Consider the following 24130-nt stretch of genomic DNA (forward strand, 5'->3'; position numbering starts at 1 on the left):
AAATTCTTACTAACATTAAAAACCTATGATAATGTTACTAACCTATGATACAATACCTGTGAGCTCATCCAGAATATTCTAGTTAGGATATTTCGATATAGTTAGTTCTCGTGGAAATGATGAAGTTGACATTTTATACTGTACTTTCATAGCGTTGCCCAGGAGACAATATTTGGTTCTTTGTCATCCTAAAAAATTGTTCTGAAAATGCAGTCTCGACTCGAAATTAGATTTATTTCTATTGAAAGACTTTGGTTTGGTCTCGTATCTCGACAAGAAAATTTAGCTTCGTCTAGCAAGACCACCTGTACTGTGTAGTACCACCTGGCCGTCTTACGATCTGTCAGTTGTAACCTATGTCGATCACAAGTCAACCACTGCGAACATACTGTGTCACTGCCTGTGAGTGTAGCATTACAACTATACAGCATTTTAATGATGTTTAAGTAAAGGAGATTGAAAGGGTTATGGCGCATTTACGAAAATTTATTGCAAGCTAACTACAATGGATTACAAGGAATTACTATTTTGTTCGTTTTAGGAAGGAAGTTGTACAGAGCATTTTCTTAGAATGAATATTGCTGATTCGCCTGTCGTATTTCACTGAGAATATTTTGAATGTAAGTGATATTTTCCTCCGATCCTTCAATCACTTCTTCTCGAGCCAACTTGGCAATTATCTCAGGATCTGTTACTCCAGTAGCTATGTAGTTTTTCAACAGATGAAACAAATTGTCTTCGGTTTCTTCATAACTAACAACATAAGAAGTCTCATCGGCCATTTTTATTTCCGGAGATCTTCGCTCCTCTTGATGGATAGCCCTAATAACGGGAAGACGCTGTCGGATCCTTTTATTGTCGAAACCTTGTGGTTCTACTATAGCCATAATTTGGTTGTCCGTGTAACCTTTCTTAACCCAGAATTCCAACTCTTCAAAAAGATTTTGTTCTTGTGAAAAATCTTCAGGCTGATAGGATGGTAACTGCTCTTTCGTCGTTGTTGGTATTTGGTCACCAACTCCTCTGAATATCTCATCGTAACGCTCATTTTCCCTATCTTTTGTTTGATTAAATTGTACATCTCCTGAAGATAACGTATTTAAAACATTTTCAGAAGTTTTATAACAAAACAGATTCACATCGTGTTGAGGTGCATTTTGTTTACATTGTGTCCTTAGCACACCATAAAGTTTCAGAATGTTATACAGTTGATAGGGATTGTAGTTTTGCATTTCGTACCAGGCGTAAACTTCACGAGTTGATTTGCCATCATTGATGAAATTTTGCAGAAACGCCATTTCTTTATTCTCGTCAATTCTTCCCGCATCTGCTTCACACTGCATCTTTTCTCTCACATATTCGATGAAGTCATTCACCTTCCCACGGATATCTTCGCCATTCTCATCAGAAATCATCTGTCTCTCAAGTAAGATGTTGAATATTTGATTGTTGTCTTCACCATCAGTTACGCATGCTCTTACAAGATCATGTACTTCTTTGTTACAATTAAGATCTGTTTCACTTTTCATCTCTATCACTGGGTCCTGTGAGGACATGGCTGCTGTTTCCTCCCCTTCCACCATGTTTCCACATACTCCTTGTTGACTCTTTGCTTGTTGGTATCGCACGAATGAAAGAAACTTTACTATTAGCGAGACTCGCATCTGAATGCCTTCGTAACCTGTAGCTGAATCCTTCGTAACAAACTCATCAATGATATCTTTGTCACTCCATCCATTCTCAACACAGTGTTTGACAGCATCAAATGTTTCCCGTTCTTCATCAAGCAACTGTGCGTAATTAAATGTATCTAGATTCAACTGGCCGTCGTCAACAGCTTCTGGCGCCTTATCATTGTTATAATGAACGTCCGATGCAGAAAGAGCCCGCCATCTTTTAGAGCCTGACATGTTTGCAGTTTTATAGCAACTAGTGGAATCATATGAACATCTTCCTTCCCTAATCCCACATCTTGGTAACAGAATGAAGAGTTGGATTTTTCTGTTCTAAGTTTTCATGATGGATTCTGGAAGAGATTAAGAAAACATTGATGTTAATTACTACACTTAGCATTTGAATAATTTATCTGTACTTTTTACTTTAGTACGTATGCGTAATGTAATTGACAGATCATTTATCTACAGCGCAGAAGATTGGGTTCATTTTGTATTACTTAGGGATTTAATTTATACACTGTCATCTGTATTGGAGTCTTGCGAAGTAACGTAACGGAAGTGACGCGTTACATTTTTTCCAAAGTAACTGTAACGGTAACGCGTTACAAATTTTAAAGTAACTTATCTAGTTTGCATTAATTTCTTTGCGTTACATTTTGGATGAGTAAATGCAATATATGTATATTTCTTTCGGAAATATTTCTTTCTTTCCTGTAAGTAAATTTCTCAGAATGGAGCAATGAATGGAGCATTAGGGTGGTCCTTATTTCTCGATTTGTATATTTCTCGATTAGGGTGGTCCTTATTGTGTATATCTGAGACCGCACCCCTTAATTTTTTCCTTTTAATGAGAAAAGTGTCCTGTGTAAATTTGAGTTCGTTATGACGATGATAAATGGTGCCACTAAGACATTTTAATCTTTGTAGAAATACGATTTAGAAAAGAGTAGTTTCCTACGTTGCTCAATAGATGACAATGCATTCACAAGTTTAAATTCTATTTAATCACATTTTATGTGTAGTTTAGAGCAGATTTATGAACAAAATTAAATTGGAAATGAATAAATCTCAATTATTTTTTAGACGTGGGAGACCCGGGTTCAATTCCCGGCGGGAGCTCATATGGTTCGGATTCCACGTTAATAAGTAGGTCCACGTCTCATATAGCCTCGCTGCTGAAAAGGACGTTAAACTAAACATCAATTCAGTTCAATTATTTGTTTTACAATCATTTACAACTAAATCGTTCTCTCTGTCGTTTTTAATTACAACTGTTATTGTAACTAAAATAACTTTAGATTATTTATAACGTGTATTTCAATTTTTGTATTTTGTATTTGTAGTCGTTTGATATGATAACATGATCGTTATTTTCAGGGGATTGAAGTTTCGTTGTGGGTCTTGAACATCACGTGACAAATTGATCATTATGAGTCCGGTGCCTAGTGAATTCAGTCATCACAGTGGTATATACCTCGTTGGTAATATGAGTGAACATATATTGGGTTCTAAGTTACCGTCCAACAGACAAGTACTTGGTGCATTCTTTTATAACTTACGAACGGCGAAATTACCTTTAAGAGAGAATGCTTGGTTAGCTATTTGTGAAAGAGAAATGTTTTGGTCTAAAGCAAAAATACCGATTAAGGATACTCACCACAGCATCGATAAACTCATTGGATTGTACGAAATGTGGCGTCGGTTTCAAAAATCAATAGTGAAGGGAAGAAGAGACAAGACACGTATTTCTTAGATATGTTAGACGATTTATTTGATATAGCCCATGCAAATGCTTTAGACTTAATACAAATTCAGGAGGACAAAATGGACGTCCTGTAAAGTGAACGAATCGGGTGAATTGTCAATTATGAATTCAAGTGGTGAAGACGAAGACCTGTGCCAAAAAGAAAATACAATTCCAATGGAAGGAGTAGATTCTGATGAGGCAGTGACAGGATTTTCGAGAAGAAGAGGGAATGTACATTTTATTACTCCACGACTCATTGCAGCTTTTGATCGCTATAAATTGATTGATAGAGATCCATATACATATTAATCGCACCAGCAGAGGCATTGGGACACAACTTCATCTAATACTGGACGTATCAATGGAGGTTGCATTCTTCTTGAACAGAAATTGAAAAAAAAAAAAACTTTTATATCTTCAGTGTAGGCATCACGTTTTTCAATTGATTTTAAAGTGTGTATTTGAAGAATGTGTTTCAATTTCTTCGGACCAGAGGTACCAATTTTTAAGCGTTTCCAGAGAGAATGGCCGAGATTTCAACACAACAATTTTGTTACAGGACTTTCTGATCGAAGTGTTAATTCAGTTCTTTGCAACACGAAGAAAGATATGCTATTTTTTGCTGTTCAAAATTTGGAAATAGAGCATTGGAGAGAGGATTACAGAGAACTTTAAGAGCTTACAGTAATTTTTCTAGGAAGTATGCCTCCTGGAGGTATTTCTTTCCGTTTGCCTCTAGCTGTACGTCAGGCAAGGTGGATGGGAAAAGCCTTATGCTGTTTAGAAATATTTCTATTCCGTAATTAGTTTAAATTAAATGAGCAGGAAGCAGAAAGACTGTGCACTTTTCTTGTTCTAAAAAGCTTGGTTTATGTTGTATGTAAAAGCTTGGTTTACTTGTCCGGTGCAGCTTGTTCACAACATCAAGATTTCAATTTTTGAAGAACCTTCAAACGTACAAACTCATAAACTCTAATGTCTCGAGAGTGGCTCTATTGAAGTTTTCCTGGCATGTTTGGTACCTCTCGGAGGAGTCTGTGGCCCTTTCATTTTTTTTTTTTTTTTTTTGACGAGAATGTCAATAATGAACAAAGACAGAAAATGGCAGAACATTTAAAAATAGTGGAAGTTCGTATGAAACTATGAAGCGATTTGAACTGCACGCTAGTGAAATAAATAGTATTGAAGAAAAAGCAATTGCTGATTTTGTGACACGAAACATGAAGAAGCTCATCGAAAAGTTTCGGATTTCTACAGGGTTTTTGGACCTTGATCCGGTTTTCTTGTCGACAAATAATGAATTTCTTCTAAAAAAAAAAATAGTTGATAAGCTGTGTTACAAATGACGCAGCTGAAAGAGCTGTGAAGTAAATGGAAGATTACAAAACAGTTCTAATTAAAAATAAAGAACAAAAGCAATTCTTTTTGCAAGTGGTGAAAGAATATTGCAAGAATCCCCACATCACGACAGACGCATGTGTCAACTGAACACGTGCTATTGTTTATAAATAACCTAGCCGAAAGCAGACGGGACCTCACGGAAGGACCCGAGGAGGACAAATAAAAGGAGGACCACCGAGGGACCCAATATCAGTCGTCCAACTGATCAAATCACCTACACCGCCCTGAGGTCGCACTGGACTAGGGGTACACCTATCCTTCCCGAGGTCGCACTGGACTAGGGGACACCCATCCTTCCCGAGGTCGCACTGGACTAGGGGTCCTTTCTACAACCAAGCCTTGCGAAGCTGCCTTGAGCTAAGGGGACTATTCTTCCAGACTCACCGAACCGGCGGGTGCCTTGGAGACTGGCTTGAGAGAAGGAGCACCGTGAAAAACACCTATTCTCCTGTACTTGAACATTAACGAGAAAACACTATTGTACTCTTTGTAATCAAAAACGTTTTGTACTTATCAAATTTTATAATAAATTGGTGAAGGGGATAAAATCTCGATCCATCATTGACTCTACCAAATTCATGACAATATAAAAACTTGTTTCCAGGATATGGGAAAGCTACTTTGCTTAAAAAGTAAAAGTTATCGTTAAGTCGATTTACATTTCAAAGTATATATTTTTGTCAATTTTTTGGAATATCAGCCACTAACATTTTTATTTGTATTTACTAGCTGATTGATTCCTAACTAATGTAAATCTTATTAACGAAGCAAGTGGCATGAGAAACAGTTCCAAATATCTTTTCCACAGTGCGTCATAACACTATATATTACTATAGGTACTTAGGATGATTGTGATACTGGTAACTTGTTGCCTGATAACCAACCGACTGTATTTGAACACCAGTCAATTCTGAATTACGGAGGAAAACTTTATATTATTCTATTTACATTTGTGATAATTATTATACGTTTATTGACAAATAGTAAATCGAGTGCTATTGAGATTCATATGTAATTTTTTAAAAACAGAAATCAACTGCTTTGTAGCATGGGTTAACGTTGATGGATTTTTGTGAAATTTTGTGTATGATGTTTTTATTACCGAAGAAAACAAATTGGGAGTGCGGCGGAAGAAATTCGAAAATTTATTTTTTTCATATATCTAAGGACCACTCTAATGGAGCATGAACTATGTCAGTGACCGGTAATCAGTCACCGACACACAGAGAAACAAATAAGAACTTAGTGCTACTTGCTGTTTTTGGAATATGAGTATAACCTCAGGAAAACCACGTGTACTGATTGCAATTACCTGGAAGATTTTGCCATAGATTTTGACAACTCCGAATCAATACATTTAGTGAGTGAACTGCGAATGCAATGGTAGTCTAGTTTACTTCGATTGGTGCTGTTTTCACAAAAATAGAGAACGAAAATATTTCATCGTTCGAATATTTGAAAAAATACTTTTCTTAAAAGCTGAGGATGATGGTGAACAGAATTCAAAACTAAAAGTGTTTGAAGTGCTCCGACGGGAAATATTTATCAACAGTCAGGAGGTCGTCCACAAATTTGAGGAAGCATCTAAAGTTTTTTTGTAAGTGTTCTATGTAGATTAGACCGAAACAGTACAGACGCAAACATTTGGGATCAAGCTATTGTCTAAATGTTAATAACTTGTTTACGCGTGCTCTTAATAATATTATATTAATGCTTTCTCCAATACTTCATTCTTGTATAGTGCTATTCTGTTTATACCTACGGAGACTTTAGAAGTTGCAACTTCTTCGCAAAAAAAAAAAAAAAGAATGTTTCAATTATAACAAAGTAAGAAAAAAGTTGATTTCATTTTCTCAAGAGATTAATTAAAAAATGTATATTGAGTGTATGCGAAGTAGAAGGTTTAATGTGTTGATTGGTTATCGTGACAATAGTATAGTGAGTTTCTATGATATACTCTTTGAACTAGGATAAGTAGGTTTTAAATTAGTCAGCGAAAAGTCAAAACTTCAAGGTAAAAAAATATTGCATACTGTTTTACAGGCCTTATAAAGCAATGATCATAGTTAATAGCATATATATATATATATATATATATATATATATATATATATATATATATATATATATATATATAAAGCAAATACAAATAGTGCAACACACACTATAAAAAATCCTACACTTTTTGCACACCTAAACTTCAACGACTTTTGATCACTTCTTTTACAGGTATATAACGAGTGGAAATCGTGTACCAAATGTGTGAAAAACGTGCAAAACTTCCAAGGGTGCATGTCATGTACAATTATCACACGTTCTGTACACGTTTCGCACTCCTGCTGCACACATAGGCTACATGTAAAAGAAGTGATCAAAAGCCGTTGCAGTTTACACGTACAAAATGTGAGCAATTTTATTACTTGAAAATAATTTATTGATGGTGTATGATATTGGAATTCTTTCAGATCAATTTGCGTATTCTAGAGTTCCGTTGACTATAGAGTTTAGAACAACTAGCTTAAAAAAAAACATGCATCAATTTTAGAGTTACTAGTAAATTTTGATTCACCTGCAGTTCATGTGTTCTCAATTTATTAGTTGTAGTGTAATGCTTTTCTATGTTCTGCATTTTTAATTTTGCATAATAATATATAATTAGTTTAGCAGAATAATAATAATATGCCGCCGTTTTTTTTTATAACGCAGTATGGCATTTTAGTCGGTGTTACATTATAAGAAAATGTTCATATAGCTGTTAAATCAGAATTTGTTCTTAGGTCTACATAAAGAGATACAGAACGTGCAATATTGCGTTTAGAAAGTCAGCGTAACATATCAAATTTCCAGTAGTGTAACTGTCCACAACAAAAGATACAGCAGCGCTATTATTATCAACCTACAGTTCTAAACATTTATGGTTATTGGGGAAAATCAGAATGTGCAATAATAATAATAGTGGTAGTGGTAGTATATATATATTTACATATTCAAAATTTCGGACCTGAAAGTAACGCGTTACTTGCGTTAGTTCCGAAGCAGGGTAACAGTTACTTTTCTGGGGCAGGTAACACGTTAGTAACTCGTTACAGCTTAAGGGAAAGTAAAGTAACTTGTAACGCCTTACATTTTTACAAGTAACTTACCCAACATTACTGTATTGTGAGCACTGATTCAGATAACCGTATTTGATATACATTTTTATTGCTTTTCTAAATTTTAAGTAGTTCTCTTTGCTTAAGTAAACATTTATCTGATTAAGCTGTACATTGCTATCATAATTCACATTAAACAACAGATAGTGCATGTGCTATTAATTATAAAATAAGATGCAGCTTCTTTGATTAATTTTGATTGGGCGTGGACGAGATCAAATGGAATCTGCGTCATTTTTGTGCAGTAATTAGGAAGTTCTAGGGTTGGAATTCATCTTACGACTTTGTTTCGGTTCGTCCCATCAACCATTACGATGAAAGTGTTTTTTTTTTTTTTTTTTTAAATACATTGACCCATAACGACTTCCATCCAAAAATGTATAAATGATTGAAGTTAAAACGTCTTCATACCAGTCTATCAGAAAACTTTAATGTTTCCACTTCGATTACAGAAACATATTTATCTAATCTATTTGCTGTCCTAATCTTTTGGCCCTCTGTGTAGTGTTGCTAACACTCAACGAAAAAAAGTGGCTAAAATCAATAGCTAAAAATGGCCAGAAATGACTTTAAAAAAAAACTTCCGAGCTGAATCAAAGTTAAATAAATTCGGTTCCTATAATAACATAAAATTAAGGCAAAACACTTCTAACAGAAATAAATATTATGAACTTCTTCTTCAGGTTGAGGCAGGTTCTTTTGTCTTGGTTTCTTGTACCGGGGTGCAGGCCCGTAGCCAGCCCAAAAATGTAGGGGGGACCCGGCTGAAGTTAGGGGGGCCCGATCCAACCATATGATAATTCATCACCATATTATAGTTTTTTTGCAAGCCTACTGTAAAACTTTTAAGGGGCCAGCAAAAATTTAGGGGGGCCCGGCCCCCTAGACCCCCTGGATACAGGCCTGCCGGGGTGCTTTTGTTTCAACTTGTTGCAAAACTATCTGAAATTTCATATTAAAAATAATAGTTTTACACACGGTGCAACCCAAATCTCACTCTTAAAATTGAAGAAAGCGTTTTTGTTTTCAACCTGTTACTGAGTCTATTTTTGACTATATCCACATGGTTGAACTCACACTTCACTTTCGCGTTCGAATGTGAAAGCATCAGTATGAAAGAAAGCCAAAGAAACTACTGAGAATGGACTCTCTTCTCCAGCATCTGCGTACTAATTTATTATTTGTAAAAGTTCTTCAGTTGAAAACTTATTTACCCATTTCATGACATTTATATTCGCAACTCATTGTCAATTTTATCGATATTGTCTTCAAATCCCAAAGTATAAGCTAAAGCTAAGTTATTAACAGACTATTTCACTGGTTTTGAAATCTTTATTGACACTGAAAAGCGTCATTCCGTAAAGAAGCCTATATAATCAGAAAGTCTATTCTGAATTTCTTTAACGAGATTTATCAAACTTACACTTCTTCCCCGAAGATGTTTCTCAATATCTACTGATAACTTACAGGTTTTAAACATTCTCTACTGTGTAACCATGATTATCAATGCTACCTTGTAGAGGGTCAATTCTAGCAGTAGGGTTTAGAATGCTTAGAGAACGAACCAAACTTCAAGAAATAGGAAAATTTCACACAGAAGAATATATCAAAAAGTGGCTGAATTCAGAAACTGGCTAGAAATAGCTAAAAGCAAAAAACATATGGCTAGAATAGAGGCTTTTGTTTTTAAATTTGTGGCTAGTCAGGTTTTCAAAATGACCAGATCTAGCCACAAAGTGACTAAATTGACAACCCTACCTCTGTGCGCTGTGTATGTTTATTGTGCTCAACCTCAGGCAAAGTGAATTTGTAGGAACAACATCGTGTCTCTGTTTTTTCTCGAGATTGTCCCGTCTCCTACCATTTTCTCACTCTACCAATTCTTTCTTATCATTCCTCTTTATTTATTAATCACTCGTCTCCCTTAGCATAAAGGGAATAAGTGTGGGACTAAAACTAGAAACGGCCTATCCGGTTTGCCATAAGAACCAGACTGTGTCACGTGATCAGGTCAAAAGTTACATTGCATGCTAAATCGAGTCTGGAGATTTCAAATCCAGATGTGAGGGTCAAGCATGTTACCTCCGCGTGGAGCGCCTTGGGCAATTCGCAGAAGATGCATAATCAAACTACTTGACTTTTGATAATGTTCTATCCATATTTAGCTTACGTGCTACACATCGTTTCCAATCTCTTCATTATGTCTTTGCAATAAGCTTTCAATTAGCCGTCTCCTTATGAGACATATGGACGACTTCAGTTTTTTCATTGATTTTCCATTGGCATTAATTTTCATTCTAGTAACATTAATGTTAATATAGGCTTAATAAATACAATTAATTTGGTGTTGAAGAAATCAATAGATTTTACATCGTCTCGTTACAATTTCCAGGGCGCCAAACCATACCAGCCTTCGCAAATATTGCGAAGCATAACGCAACTCAAATTATACAAAAATCAATTATAACTGCTATAATTGTTATAGCAAACGAAAGCCCAAATTTTGCATTGCTTTGGCGCAAACTGTTGCGGAATGGGACCTCAAATGTTTTCCAGATTACCACCAAAACCACTTTTCCATTTGGATGAAAGGTAGCATCCAGTGCTGGATTTACGTATAAGCTAAACAAGCTATAGCTTAGGGCCCCAAAAATTAAAGGAAACAACTGGATATACATTTCTAAAATATAAGAAAAATAATAAGATAAACTCTACTTATAGCAACAGTGCTTCGTTTTATGTAGACTCTTGTGACGCAAGTAATGGGGCCTCTTCTGCTAGTCTGCCTCCTAAAATATCACTAGTTTCTTCATTTCTCTATAGGCTGTCTACGTTCATCTTGATATTTAAAGGGCCCCGTTACCTGCAGTAGCTTAGGGCCCCACTAAACCTATATCCGACTCTTGGCATCTCTCTCTGCATGATGGAGCAGAAAGTTTAGAGGTTCTCGCAGACACTTAGTGATGAATTTGACTGCTATTTAGGATGTGTTGCATTTTCTTAATGCTGTTTCATAAATACGTATAGATTGGTTGCTTGAAGTGCTGTAATAATACAGTTGAATGATTTCCTTTTTACACAAGCTAGAAGGTGCTGAATGCTTTCTATGTTGTACTCAAGGAAGCGCAGAGGTTATCGTGAAATGAAAAAGGATATTTTAAAGTTGATTTTGAGGAATTTCTATAATAAATTATGTTTAATTATTTGCTTATCGGCGGTAAACGCGGTAACACACAGAAATCACCATTGGTTTCGATAATCACCAGCGACAATCTTCCTTTTATTCATGGAAAGAAATCATATCATGAAGACCTGCCTTTTTTATCCGCAGGTGGATGATACATACTTGTGCGTCATCATTTGAACATCACTGATTTCGATTATTTGAAAGATGATACCTGTCATTAACTCCTTATAGGAACAAGATCACCTATCAATACAATTATGTACCACATGTAAGAACTGAATTGTTTGAATCTTATGAGGATTTTTTTAAAAGCTCGATTCTATGATTCTAATGTAACGAATCAGAACATTACCTTATTTAAAAATAAGAATCAATATTCTTTTAGGACGGATCAGATTTAGTTGATTTCCTGATTCAAAATACTAATGTTTTGCTCTTTTATAAACATAGAAATTTATTTAACACGCAATATTAGAGTGTCGGTGGCGACATATGGCGTACGGCTTCATCTACACATAATTTGCCATATCTGGAACCCTGTGGAAAAGGAATTCATATTTATTTATGAACGGAATCTATCGGATAACCAACGACGTAATATGATTCAGAAATAACTATTTAACACTTTTCTTTAGATAATTATACGTTTACTAATCTAATTAATGTCTATAATCTCTACATACCGGAGAGGAAAATTTTCTATTGCATGTATGGTAGATATGATTGAACTGTAGAAAATTTACATAGTAACAATTTCACTACCATATACCTGGATAAAAAACGTATTTATATCATTGTTGTTGTTATGTTTTTATTTATTACTTTCTTTTGATTTAGTGTCCCAAGATTATGTTCCGAGGGTAAGGGAAACGGGGATGACTATAATAAATTAAATAGTGGAATGAAGAAAGTAGGAGGAAACGGAATAACACCAGAAAACCGACGCACACGATGTTTGTCCACCTAAAAATGCATTTATTGCTGAACAATTTTGGAATGATACAAGAGCCGCATGCATTGTAAGCCATGTAAACACGTATTGCAGTCTTTATAAGTTTAAAGTATTATAAATTGTTTAAGTTACTATATTAATAATACCTTATGTTCATTATAATTATTTTAGTTATTAGTTATGAGAATAACAAGTGTTGCTTTAGTTAAGAATGGATTATAAAATACAAGATGCACGGTACTATCATTTCAGTAAAAGGGTTTCCACTAATCGTGTTGGTTGTGTTAATAACAATATTATTTAAATCAGGGGTTATACCTCCATGTAAAGAAAGTACGAAACCCAAACAAAATAAACTTTTCAAGGGAATAACTGATTTGTGTTTCCCTGATAATATTATCCATAATAGTGCAGTCAAACTAGCAAAAATTAAGGAACGAATTAGTAACAGGCTGGAAATTGGTACAGATGTTGGGAATGATGTTCTAAACATACTAAAAGTCCCCTGAAATCCCAGGTGACATTAGCCGCCATATTGGAAAATGGATGCTGGAAAATGTCAAACCAACAATACCCAGATAAAAATAGCAATGTCTTCGCTATGGTTGAACATAAACAGATAAACTAAGTGTCGTTTTAAAGAACATAGATAACACAACAATTTTTAAAGAGAAACCATCTTTCATAAAACGCATACTTTTAGAAATATTTAACTCTAAATTCTAAAATTCCGAAAACTACCGTCAAACTGATTTAAAATTTTATTGAACTTAGGAAGTAATTATTAACAAGTTTAAAATTGATATAGATGTTGATAAAGATTATTTAAATGACATACTAAAATCCCACAACTTCGTCGTTCGCCATATTGAAAAATGTCCAAATGTCCGGAGTAATTGAAAGATAATATTTTAAGTGAAATACAAAATCTGGACCGGGCTAAATATTTGAGAAACTGTAAATGCAGCCGATCCGAAGTCAATTGAGATCAATGGCGGTGCAAGGGGGAAACATTATGACGCGTTTAAGGTTGTCCTCCGCCATCTTGGAATCAACTTATTTATTTTAAATAGCAACATGGTCGTGTGACATATTAAACAGTATCCTCGTTCGAAGAGAAACCCAATGGTAAGGTTATTTTTCCAAAACCTGCAACAGTTTTGAAGTTGTGAATAGATTTAGGATGTGTTATATGAAATGCTGTGAAATATGCTGTACGAAGTTTCGAATTGAAGAATAAAGATAAAGTAAAAAACAAGCTTTGTAACATTTCACATTACGTATTCTTTAATAACCAGGAAAAGAGAGAGCTAACAAACATGAGATAATTACAATCACATTACATGTTTAGCATGCCCACCGTTCTGTATCCTTAACCGTGAGACCCAGTGCTTGTGCACTCTGCGAAGCATAGTTGGTGATATTTGTTCACAGACACTAATGATTCTTCTTTTCAGGTAGTCAATGTCAATAATTTTACACTGGTAGACAATAGCTTTAAAGTGCCCCCAAAGATAGAAACCCAACAGAGTTAGGTCGGGGGACCTTGCTGGACACTCAACTGATCCATGCTGACCTATCCAACAACCGGGAAAGTGTTCATTGAGCCATCGATTACATTACGACCATAATGCAGTGCCGCATCTTGTTGCCACTCTTCCTCTTCCAACAAAAGTGGCATAAAGTGTTTTTAAGCATATCTCAATATTGTGCAGCATCCAAGGTCCCATCAATGAAAACAGGTCCAATAAGTTTTTCGTTTCATATTCCACACCACACCACAATCTTACCAGCATTTACAGTTTCTCAAATATTTAGCCCGGTCCAGATTTTGTATTTCACTTAAAATATTATCTTTCAATTACTTCGGACATTAGGACATTTTTCAATATGGCGAACGAAGAAGTTTTGGGATTTTAGTGTCATTTAAATCATCTTTATCAACATCTATATGATATTTTAACTTGTTAATAATTACTTCCTAAGTTCAATAAAATTTTAAATCAGTTTGACGGTAGTTTTCGGAATTTTAGAATTTAGAGCTAAATATTTCTAAAAGTATGCGTTTTATGAAAAATTGTTTCTCTTTAAAAAATATTATGTTATATACGTTCTATAAAACGACACTTAGTTTATCTTTTCATGTTCAACCATAGCGAAGATATTGCTATTTTTATCTGGGTATTGTTGATTTGATACTTCCAGCGGCCATTTTCCAATATGGCGGCGAAGGGCACCTGAGATTTAAGGGGACTTTTAGTATGTTGTTTAGAACATCATTCCCAAAAAGATAATAGAGTAACAGAATTAAATGACAATTGATATAAGATAGAAACAGCTATTATATTGTCTTAACCTGTATTTGGAATTTTGATGTAGAAAATATTGATTATATTAGCCAATCTTTAAAGGAAAGCTTCAATATTTCATCTTCTTTCCTCCGCCATATGCAACATGTTTTTGAAGGGGAGGAAGCCTTCAAAAGGACAAGGAACAAGAGAATGTCATGGACGTTTGAACATCCTTCCCGAGACTCTCTGCACCATTGCTTAACCTTCCCTTCACTCATTACAGTCGGACCGTAGATGTCACGCAATTCCCAATGGATATCAGCTGCATTGAGTTGTTTCGCGTTCATAAATCGTACAACAGATCTCACTTCACATTTGGTGGACGGGATTTTGTATTATGGTAGTCATTTCACCTTACTGCTACTTGCATGTACGCAATTTCACTCGGACGATGCTACCTCTGTTGTAAGCACAGAATACTAGGATATGCTCGTCTGTATGTTCAACTTTCAGTGTTGCCAACTCTGTGTAAATATTATTGCCCCTTTTATTTTTACATGCGCCTCGTATATTCCATATTACTGCAGTTGCGTACAGAAATTATTAACAGGCAAAAAATCGTTGGATTCATGGTATTACAAGAGCATGAACAAACAAAATTTGTCAGAGAACCTCAACAGGTCTACACTGGAATTTTGAATTATCTTGAAAAGCGGATTCGATTTCAGTGAAGATTCAATTTTCAAGGTTACTTCTTCATACAAGGATAGCATCCTTGATTTCATACGTACTGGCAACACCTCTTTGATCTTCACACCGAAACAGCCAGGCAGTCTTCTGCCTTCAATGTGTTCGACCTTGAAAACAGCTCACTCAGTGTTGTCAGATCTACTGATTTTGCAGGAGATCTCCTGCTTTTTCTACGTTCTACTGATCTACTGCGAAAGAAAATGAAAAGTGAACAATCTCCTGCTTTTTCCTTAATTCGAGAAGTTAAAGAAATATATTATTATTAATATTGAATTTTCAATGTTTCCTCACATAAAAAGACGAAATTTCTCTGTTATAATACACAAATCTCTGTAGAGCATATAGTTATAGAGCTTTACTGTATATAATATGAATCCAAAGAATACAACTATACGTCATCTTCTATATGCATTATGGTTGGCGTTTTTATGACTTTCTGGAAGATTTACAACTAAGTGTTGTTTAGTTTGGGACTTGGGTTGGAAGAGTGGCTTAGATCGTTTCTCCACGATCGTCAGCAAGAAATCGTCTTACGTCACGATCACGTGTGACTGTACAACACAGTTACGTTATCGCTACGTGCATGAAAAGACATTTTCCCACTTCACTTTGCTCTTTCACTACGGTTTACTTCAAACATGTGTGTATCAAATAATATTAATATAAATCGGGACTTTTCCCTTTCATTTGTTCAACGTAGTTAATCGGAAATGAATTCTGGACTGCTTGTTTTGACTACTGCCCCCTTAATAATGGCAAATTTTATTGCCTCCCTCCGGATTTACATTCAAACGCCACCACTGTATGTGTCTACTGCTTTCTCCTGTTTCTTGTCTTCGAATCTCCTGGTTTTCCAACTGGCTGGTCTGGCAACACTGAGCTCACTAAGTAAAGGAACTCAACTCAATTTCTTCTCAGACCCTTTGACTTAAAAAAAAAAAAAAGTTAATTGTCGCAATACGCGGGAAAAGTTTCAAATAGGCAACAATGATTAAAATTTGTAAATGTTTGTAGTTTAAAATAAATCAAATTGTTAAAAAAACAATGGCGGATTTTGAATCTAGGTTCCATTTATTACCTTGGAACCTTCAATGAAAATTGGAACTTGAGACGCCATAAAAATTTCTTTCTAATCCACCAACCGATTGATGTAACTATTTCTTCATACGAATGAGTAATTTTAGAATAAAAATAAATTGCTGTTTCTATAGGTAAGTTTACGTCAGTACAGTAAGTACTCTACCATTAGTGCGAGGATAATACTAGAAGAATGAAGTATTTATCCTTTGTAAGCAGTAGAAACGTCAGACTACAACGCATTGGATTTTCTGTCGCGTTTTATTTCACTTGAAAACAATATTTAATTTAATTTAATTTATTTGCCTACAAAACGCGAGAAATTCAAATGTAAACATAAGTTTTCAATTAAATAGGGTCTACATAGAAAATATTATCAGGTAGCAGACGGCATACATATTACACTTATGCATTTTACTAAAATATGAAACCATAAAATAAAATATATTATTAAGTATATAAACATGACAATTTATATGTTAATTACGAAACCTTCTACGTTAGTTAGTTGTATTCACTAATGAAAGATGATAATTATATACAGAGTGTTTCAAAACAACACCGACAACGTGTGGGAGACGATTCCTGACACCAAGATAAGACAAAAAGTATAGGCCAACCTGGGTGAACAAATGTTTCCTTTCGAAGTTATAGGCTGCCGAAAACATGAAAAAAGGAATTTTAAAGGTCCATAGCTCCAAAACTATGGGATCTATCGTAAGATAGTCGGGTCAAGACTTCACTTAGGAACTAATATGTGCCCTATCAAAAAAAAAAAAAAAAAAAGCATGTTTCAGAATCCTGCGGTACTCATGCAACAATTTTTAAAGAGGGAGTTTGGCTAAGGGGTATTATTTGAGTACTCACCAACTACCTCCGTAAAAACTGTTGCAAAAGTACCGCAGGATTCTGAAACATGAATATTTGCATAGGGCACATACTAGTTCTTAAGTGAAGTCTTGACCCGACTAGGGTAGGTCCCATAATTTTTGTCTTATCTTGGTGTCAGGAATCACCTCCCAAACGTTGTCGGTGTTGTTGTTTTGAAACACCCTATTAAACACCCTATATTAACCTACATCTCTCTGGATTTTTGTGGTAAGTGTTTAATTCGAATACAAATGTCGAGTACGTAATGCGAAAAAAATAACAAGAAAGATACTATTTATTACTATAATATTACTATAATACGGAGTGCTCTATAAGTCTGAAAACAGAAAAATCATGATGTTCTTGCTTTGTAGCAGATAACTATGAGTTTGAGCAAGAAGAAACACCACAGACTACTCGATGTAATCTCCAGACGTGCATGATTTGGTCTATTTTACAACGCAAGCAACAGAAGGTTTAACATATCGAACACAGTGTACACGATCATTTTCTCTATTTCCAGACTTATGGAATATCCCGTATATGTAACCATTGAACCATACACCCATGGGCGGCGATTAGGGGGGGTCAAAGGGGGGCAGTTGCCCCCCACTTTTCTGAAATGGCCTATTAATGTATATAGTTTCAACCAGGGAAATTTGTATATTAACATTGGTATACAAATATTCAGATCATGTCTTGCCCCCCCACTTTTAACGTCCAATCGCCGCCACTGCATACACCCAATGTTATAGCTTGTTAAGGATCAAGGTTTGCTATAATCTTTGAGATTATTGTAAAAATTTGTGAAGATAATTAAAATACCACCTGAGGCAAGGTACGAAATCATAACAGTTGAAGTGTATCTGTGTGCGTGTCGGAAACATGGAGAGTGGGGGTAAGGTGACCAGGTGTTCTGTTTAATGAACTGTTGTCACGTTTTGCCTTATTCACAAACGGGGTGTCTAAGTGCCTCATTATTTTTAGTCAATATGAACAAAGTGTCCTGTGACAATTATTCAAAATACAAATAATCAGAGCAGAGCACTCTTACGTTACAATGTGTCTAGAGCTAATTTTGGTAACAATGTTTATTACGAATTTTTGGGCCGTCACTGGAACTGCCAGTTGTTGGGCATTACTTAAAAAAAAAAAAAACCGCTACGATATCACACTTAGTTGTGTGTTATGTAATTTGAAAACACTACTGGCGCTCAAAATGCATTTTGGGAATTTTACATTCCTCACTCCACTCGAGATTCATATGCAGCATGTTTTGCAAGTTAAAATTCTAGAAGATCTCTTCACACTGGAATGTTTCGGCCAGTATTGAATTCAGACATTTTCACCCGGGGAAAATATGAACTCCTCGGGGGGAGGGGAGTTTGGGTGAAGTAATTTCTACATTTTGTGATCAAAATTTTGAGAGTTTCTCCGGGGGGAATGAATTTTCTTTGGGGGAGAGATTCCCCAGGGCTACGCCTGAATTCATCCCTGGTTTCGGCATAGAGAGTTCACATATTTGAACAATTAAACTATGCAAGATTAGGGAAAGACTATTTCTAACTAAATAATTGACCCATTACATGTTGTTCACATATGTATTACTGTGATTAATTTACACGTCAGCTTATTTATCCTTCAGTAAGCTGTCAGGCGGGGAGGGAATTTTCTTCCAAAACTACTAATTGCAGAAATTCCCCTCCCCCCACAAGTTAGCACCTTGAAAATTCCCTGAACAAATTTCATATACGATTAATATTATATTTTTCTATAGAAAAAAACACGATAAGAGACATTTCATATTTTCTTTTTATTTTTAAGATAGAAATATTAAGAGCTAGCTGCGGGCCAGATTCTGCAGCCTCTTACTTCATATTTCAGCCTTTGATTCCGTTCTTCGTACGACAAGAATACGTTTCTGGTATTATCCTTTGTGAAAACATGTTAACTCCTCTTTCCCTTAAAATTTTGAACAGAAGGTTACATGGAAAAAAAAAATGAAAAAGTTGAGGGAACAACTCGGGTTCAGGAAAGGTAAGGGCACAAGGGATGCAATTGAATTATTAAGAATGATCGGTGAAAGGTTTATAGAAAAAGGGAAAAAACTGTACATGGTATTTATTGATCTAGAAAAGGCTTTTGATTTCGTAAATTGGGAATTGTTGTTGGAAGTTCTAAAGAAAGTTGAGTTGGAATAGAAAGATCGAAGACTCATAAGAAATTTATATATGAACCTACATGTGAGTGTTAGGATAGGGGAGGAACTGACAGAGGAGAGTGCAATTGGAAGGAAAGTTCGACAGGGATGTTGTCTCTCATCTTCATTATTTAATATATATCTACAAGAGTGAGTGAAAAAGGTTCATAAAATGAAGACCGCATTTCTTCCTTTCTAAAGGATAATAATAATAATAATAATAATAATAATAATAATAATAATAATAATAATAATAATAATAATAATAATAAAACACTTGAAATAAGTGCCTAATTATTTTAGATGAATAGTGTAATTACCAATTTTCATGTCTCTAACCTTAAGAGATTTCAAGGTGTGGTCGTCTTATTGCAACAATTGTATCTCACATTCTTCTTTCTTCTTTTTTCCGTCTCTATTAGCGGAAATACCAAAAAACAATAAAACAGTGTTTAAATATGTTAAATGAGAAGCCCATATACCAAACGAAGGGAAAGGGGAGAAAAAGAGGAGTCACAAAACTGCATTTTGGAGAAAACGCCGTTTTAATATTGAAAACCGCGTAAAAAGAATAGGGTTAGTTAAATCTTTTGCCAATTTTTACATGGACATTTCTACATCTACGCATGCATGGCATATATAGTCAAATAGTACCAAGAGTCACCAATAGATAGGACAAAGCAACCGAAAAAGCGCATACATGGACATTCCTTGTTTTCCCCCTTATCCTTCAAATTTGATATTTCTACTCTTCAGAGATATGAACATTTTACTATAATAATTACCATCACCTATTTCCCGCTTCCTCATCGAATTTCTAAAAAAATCTTCCTTAGTGGTGCTTTACGTTAAAAATCCTATGCACTGTCAAAATTTAAAGTTTCTAAGCTAAGTGGTTTGGCCTTGCTGTTAGTCAGTTGTTCTCTCATTGCGACTTCTCCTTTTCTATATGCGGATTATTTCTGGAAGATAATCGCTAAAACCATTGGCAGATCTTGAGGGAAGCCACGTAGGTAAAAATTACCTTTTTTTTTCGCTACAACCTAAGGAAATAAAGCTTCAGAAAGCTGTACACATGAATTACTACGTTAGGTAAGATCCCTTCACTTAAGCTTGTAGCGTTATAACTTAAATACTTACCGATGTGTTTTCCCTGAAGAACATCACTGGTAAAAATGAGGCTCTCTTGTTTGACATATTTTTTTAACGTATAATGACCAGTTCGTATATAAATTATTTTTTCCTAAATAGAATTCTGAATCAATGTTGCCAGTTCGCTGATCATATCACTTCACTGATTTAGAAAACTGAAAAGGCTACCAAAACAGTTAATAGGGATTTCGCAAGCTTGAGCAGCGAAATTAAGCTTTATAAGTCTGTAGCTTTACTATCATAGAATGATAATGGTCGTTTAAACACGATCATATTTTGTATCAAAGATTGTACCAATTGCAAAATATTATTATGGATATTACTACATAGTTTTATTAGTAGTAATATATGTTTTTAAAAATATAGTATTCTTCAAAGTCTATTAACAGCAAACATTTATTTTTTCCCCTTCAATAGATTGCGGTAATCTGTTCGCCTAACAAACATGATGGCAAGACAAGTTGATAAAGAAAAAGTAATGCGAGATATTTCGAAACACGAAGAAAGGTACTATCATTGTTATTGTCCTGACAGACGAAATAGACATGATCCAAACTGCTATTGTGCTGAAGAAGATACCGATGGCATTATGGATATTTCAATGCCTAGCTTCTTGGATCTTGAAGAAGATATTTTCAGTCCAGAAGAGGAACTTCCTCCATCCAAAATTACTGCAAAGTCGTTTTCGCCAACTAAACGTCAATCTCCAACTAAACCAAAACCAAAGACACCCAGCCCTGTGAAACGAGTTGAAGACGAAGCCTTTGACGATTTTTCGAAGTTTGAATCAGAAGAACTGATTGCGCCAAAAAGGAGTTCCAAAACTTCCCCACCGAAAACTCCATCGCCGAGTAAACCTAAACCATTCCCTCCTACCTCACCTCTACGTAACGTAACTCAAGGTCCATTTGATCTAGCAGATGATGAAACCTTTGAACAATTTTCACAATTTCTGGATAGCATAACTACTTCTCCAAGAAAATCTTCCCCAGTAAAGGCGCAACACAAAATTACTTCACCTAGTCGCCACATTTCGGCAGCTACAGATGTCACTTTACCTACACGTGATGCGGCTTTCCCATCGCCATCTTCACCGTCCAAAGATGCTACTATGTCTCATGGGCCGGCCAAACGAAGTAGCAAAGGTGTTTCTCCAACCCAACGCCATGCCACTTCATCACCTACTGTCTTTCTGGACGAAGAAAACTTAGAAGATTTATCCTTTCCCGAAGTTCCTGATGTGCCATTTGAAGGTACAAGAACATTTTCTCCAGTTAGAACTAAAGAAAGGACACTATCACCCAAGAAACAAAGTTCATCGCGCAAGGTTTGCACATGTTTATCAACTGGCCCTAAAGAAGCAGTGTCACGCAAGGTTTGCACATGTTTATCAACTGGCCCTAAAGATGCAGCGTCACGCAAGCCTGAAGTAAGTTCACCTAAGACGAAAAGTTTCCTGTCAAAAACCAGCGATTCCATTCTGCCAACATCTATATTACGTGAGTTGGTTGCAGACAATATTTTAGGTGAACCTGATCTTGAAAGAATGTCGCCTCAGAAAACGAAACGCTCTCCTCTGCATGAAGTTTCTGCACCTACAGTGGATGACGATGATGATGATGATGTAATAGATCCTCAAACAGCTGTTGCTATTCTGCACGCTGATGAGCAAGGTATCAACCTTACACAACCACCAGAAGTCGTTTTTAACTATCTTTATCCGCAGGAGGACGAGGGACTTGTAGTTCCAGTATCACAGCTTTCTGAAACTGGAGATGTGATTCCATTGGAAGCCAGTATAAAGATGGAAGATATTATGTCAAAAATATCTCCAAAGCGACAAATGCAAGACGCTGTTGAAGATTGGCAAAAAGTTCAAATTGAATTGCTCAGACCACCTGATGGTTCAAAAATTTCCAGTGGATTAACACGTTCTGAAGAACTACCAGAAAAACCCACTAGACCACAATCTATCGGCGGATTACCCCATCCTCCAGAACTACAAGGAACACGTACTCGATCACAACTTTCCTTACAATTACCATATTCTGAAAATCTCCTAGATACATCTACTTTACTTCAGGCAACGAGTGGATCACCTAAAGGTACTACACCAGTAATAACAGCATCTGACCAAAAACAAACACGAATACCAGAAGTAACTGCTACACCTCCAAATTCTCCAGATCAGTCCCCAAGGATATCACTAAGTGAACGCCTGGAACCAATGAAAGGAACGAATCAAATTTCAAGAGGAGCTACACCCAGTGCTCCTATTTCTTCGGAAATACCAAGATGGTATCCCTCGCCACCAGTGATTCCTCCGGCTGGTCCTCATAGCGTTAGTGCATCGGGAGGAGAGGAAAGTGATTTGGAGTACCTCCTCGAATTACAAGCACCAAAGAGACAGACGCTGATACAAATGCGGGGATCGTTACCACCCCCGTGGTTTCAAGGTTTCTTCACCGTATTACCAGATAAAGCTTATGGAGTAAAGCTAGGTACTACACCAAGTGCTATTATGAAAGAAGCTTGGATAGCAACTAACCCGGAAAACTTCACTGAGGTATATATTCCATGATCTGTTCAAAATGAAAACAATAACCACACTCACAGAGGACGGAACCTAAATTTATTTTGAGATATCGAAGCAATAGAATGAGATTTCGCGTTCAGTCAAAAATAAAGATTTAAGATTATTATCTATGAGTTATCATTTCTTGAGAAAGATTCGATTGAGCTTTGTTTAACAGTTCAACACAAAATTGATCTATTGATAGTTTCTAATTATCTCAAATGAATAACCGTTTTGATACACCTTTGTTTTAAGGTTAGAGTTCCGTTTCAAAAACATGTCAAAGATTTATTATCTAATAAATAGCGAAAGATCTAATCGAACTGGACAAAATGAGTACAAACCCTCATGCGTAGTTTTCAAGAAATTCCGGAAAAACGAATTCTTACGCATAGGCGGCGCCAGGATTTTGGTAATGTGAGTGCAGGCTGGTAAGGGATGAGACATATTAAAAAATATTAACATGGTATGCAATACAAACTATTATGTATACTCATGTCCAAAATTATTGTCACATGTCTATAAATATGTTCTTGTAGGAATATAATTTGATAACGCATTCTCCCGGTATTTCTTATAATGTTAGTATGTGTATAATTGGCAAAGACATGTATGAGGCAAATTTTATGTCAAGAAATAAATAAATAAGAACAATAAAACGAAAATAAAACTCTCTTTCCATTTAGCAACATTTTGTTTTACTCAATCTAATTTTCGTATTTATAATTATTTTCCTATGAAATTTATCACAAACATACATTTCCCGATTATACACATAGTATCAGTGTTAAAAGTACCCTGGAAAATCATTATCAAATTATATTCTTACTCAAGAAGACAGTTATAGATATGCGACAATGATTTTGGACATAAGTGTACATATTTTAAAGAAACTTTATACATGGATACATGTGCATGTGAGTTATGGATTTATCAAAGAAATATCAGAATTTTTAAGTGTACAGTACAAGAGTACATTTTTTTTTCAATGGCATCAATTACCAGAGCTTTTATAAGGACATTTTTCTGTTGAATGGAACCATGGCTTTAAATTCTTCAATGATATTTTCAGTATCTATGCTCAGTCAAATGGACTTTTC

General features: G+C 35.4%; 2 protein-coding genes across 3 annotated transcripts in view; one reads left to right on the forward strand and one right to left on the reverse strand.

Annotated features, from left to right (window-relative positions):
- The window catches only part of LOC145666997 (uncharacterized), a 32162-nt gene extending 8941 nt beyond the window's left edge, over positions 1 to 23221 (forward strand). Inside the window, exons 1-2 of one of the 2 annotated variants that reach the window (XM_081734673.1) lie at positions 16187 to 16367; positions 20873 to 23217. In XM_081734673.1, coding sequence (XP_081590799.1) covers positions 20901 to 23036 — 2136 coding nt within the window. In that variant the 5' untranslated portion in view covers positions 16187 to 16367; positions 20873 to 20900 and the 3' untranslated portion in view covers positions 23037 to 23217. Of the gene's footprint in view, positions 1 to 16186; positions 16368 to 20872 lie in introns of those variants that run through there. The other variant, XM_081734674.1, reaches the window with a different exon arrangement.
- LOC145666996 (uncharacterized) lies at positions 472 to 11960 on the reverse strand. Its single transcript, XM_081734672.1, has 2 exons — positions 11847 to 11960; positions 472 to 2026 (listed from the first exon to the last, which is right to left on the reverse strand). The coding sequence occupies exon 2, from the start codon at positions 1908 to 1910 to the stop codon at positions 567 to 569; it is 1344 nt and encodes a 447-aa protein (XP_081590798.1). The 5' UTR covers positions 1911 to 2026; positions 11847 to 11960; the 3' UTR covers positions 472 to 566.
- Positions 23222 to 24130: the final 909 nt, after the last annotated feature.

The sequence above is a fragment of the Thermobia domestica genome, chromosome 12 (assembly GCF_964235325.1).
Source record: "Thermobia domestica chromosome 12, izTheDome1.hap1.1, whole genome shotgun sequence".
In the NCBI taxonomy this organism is placed as follows: domain Eukaryota; kingdom Metazoa; phylum Arthropoda; class Insecta; order Zygentoma; family Lepismatidae; genus Thermobia; species Thermobia domestica.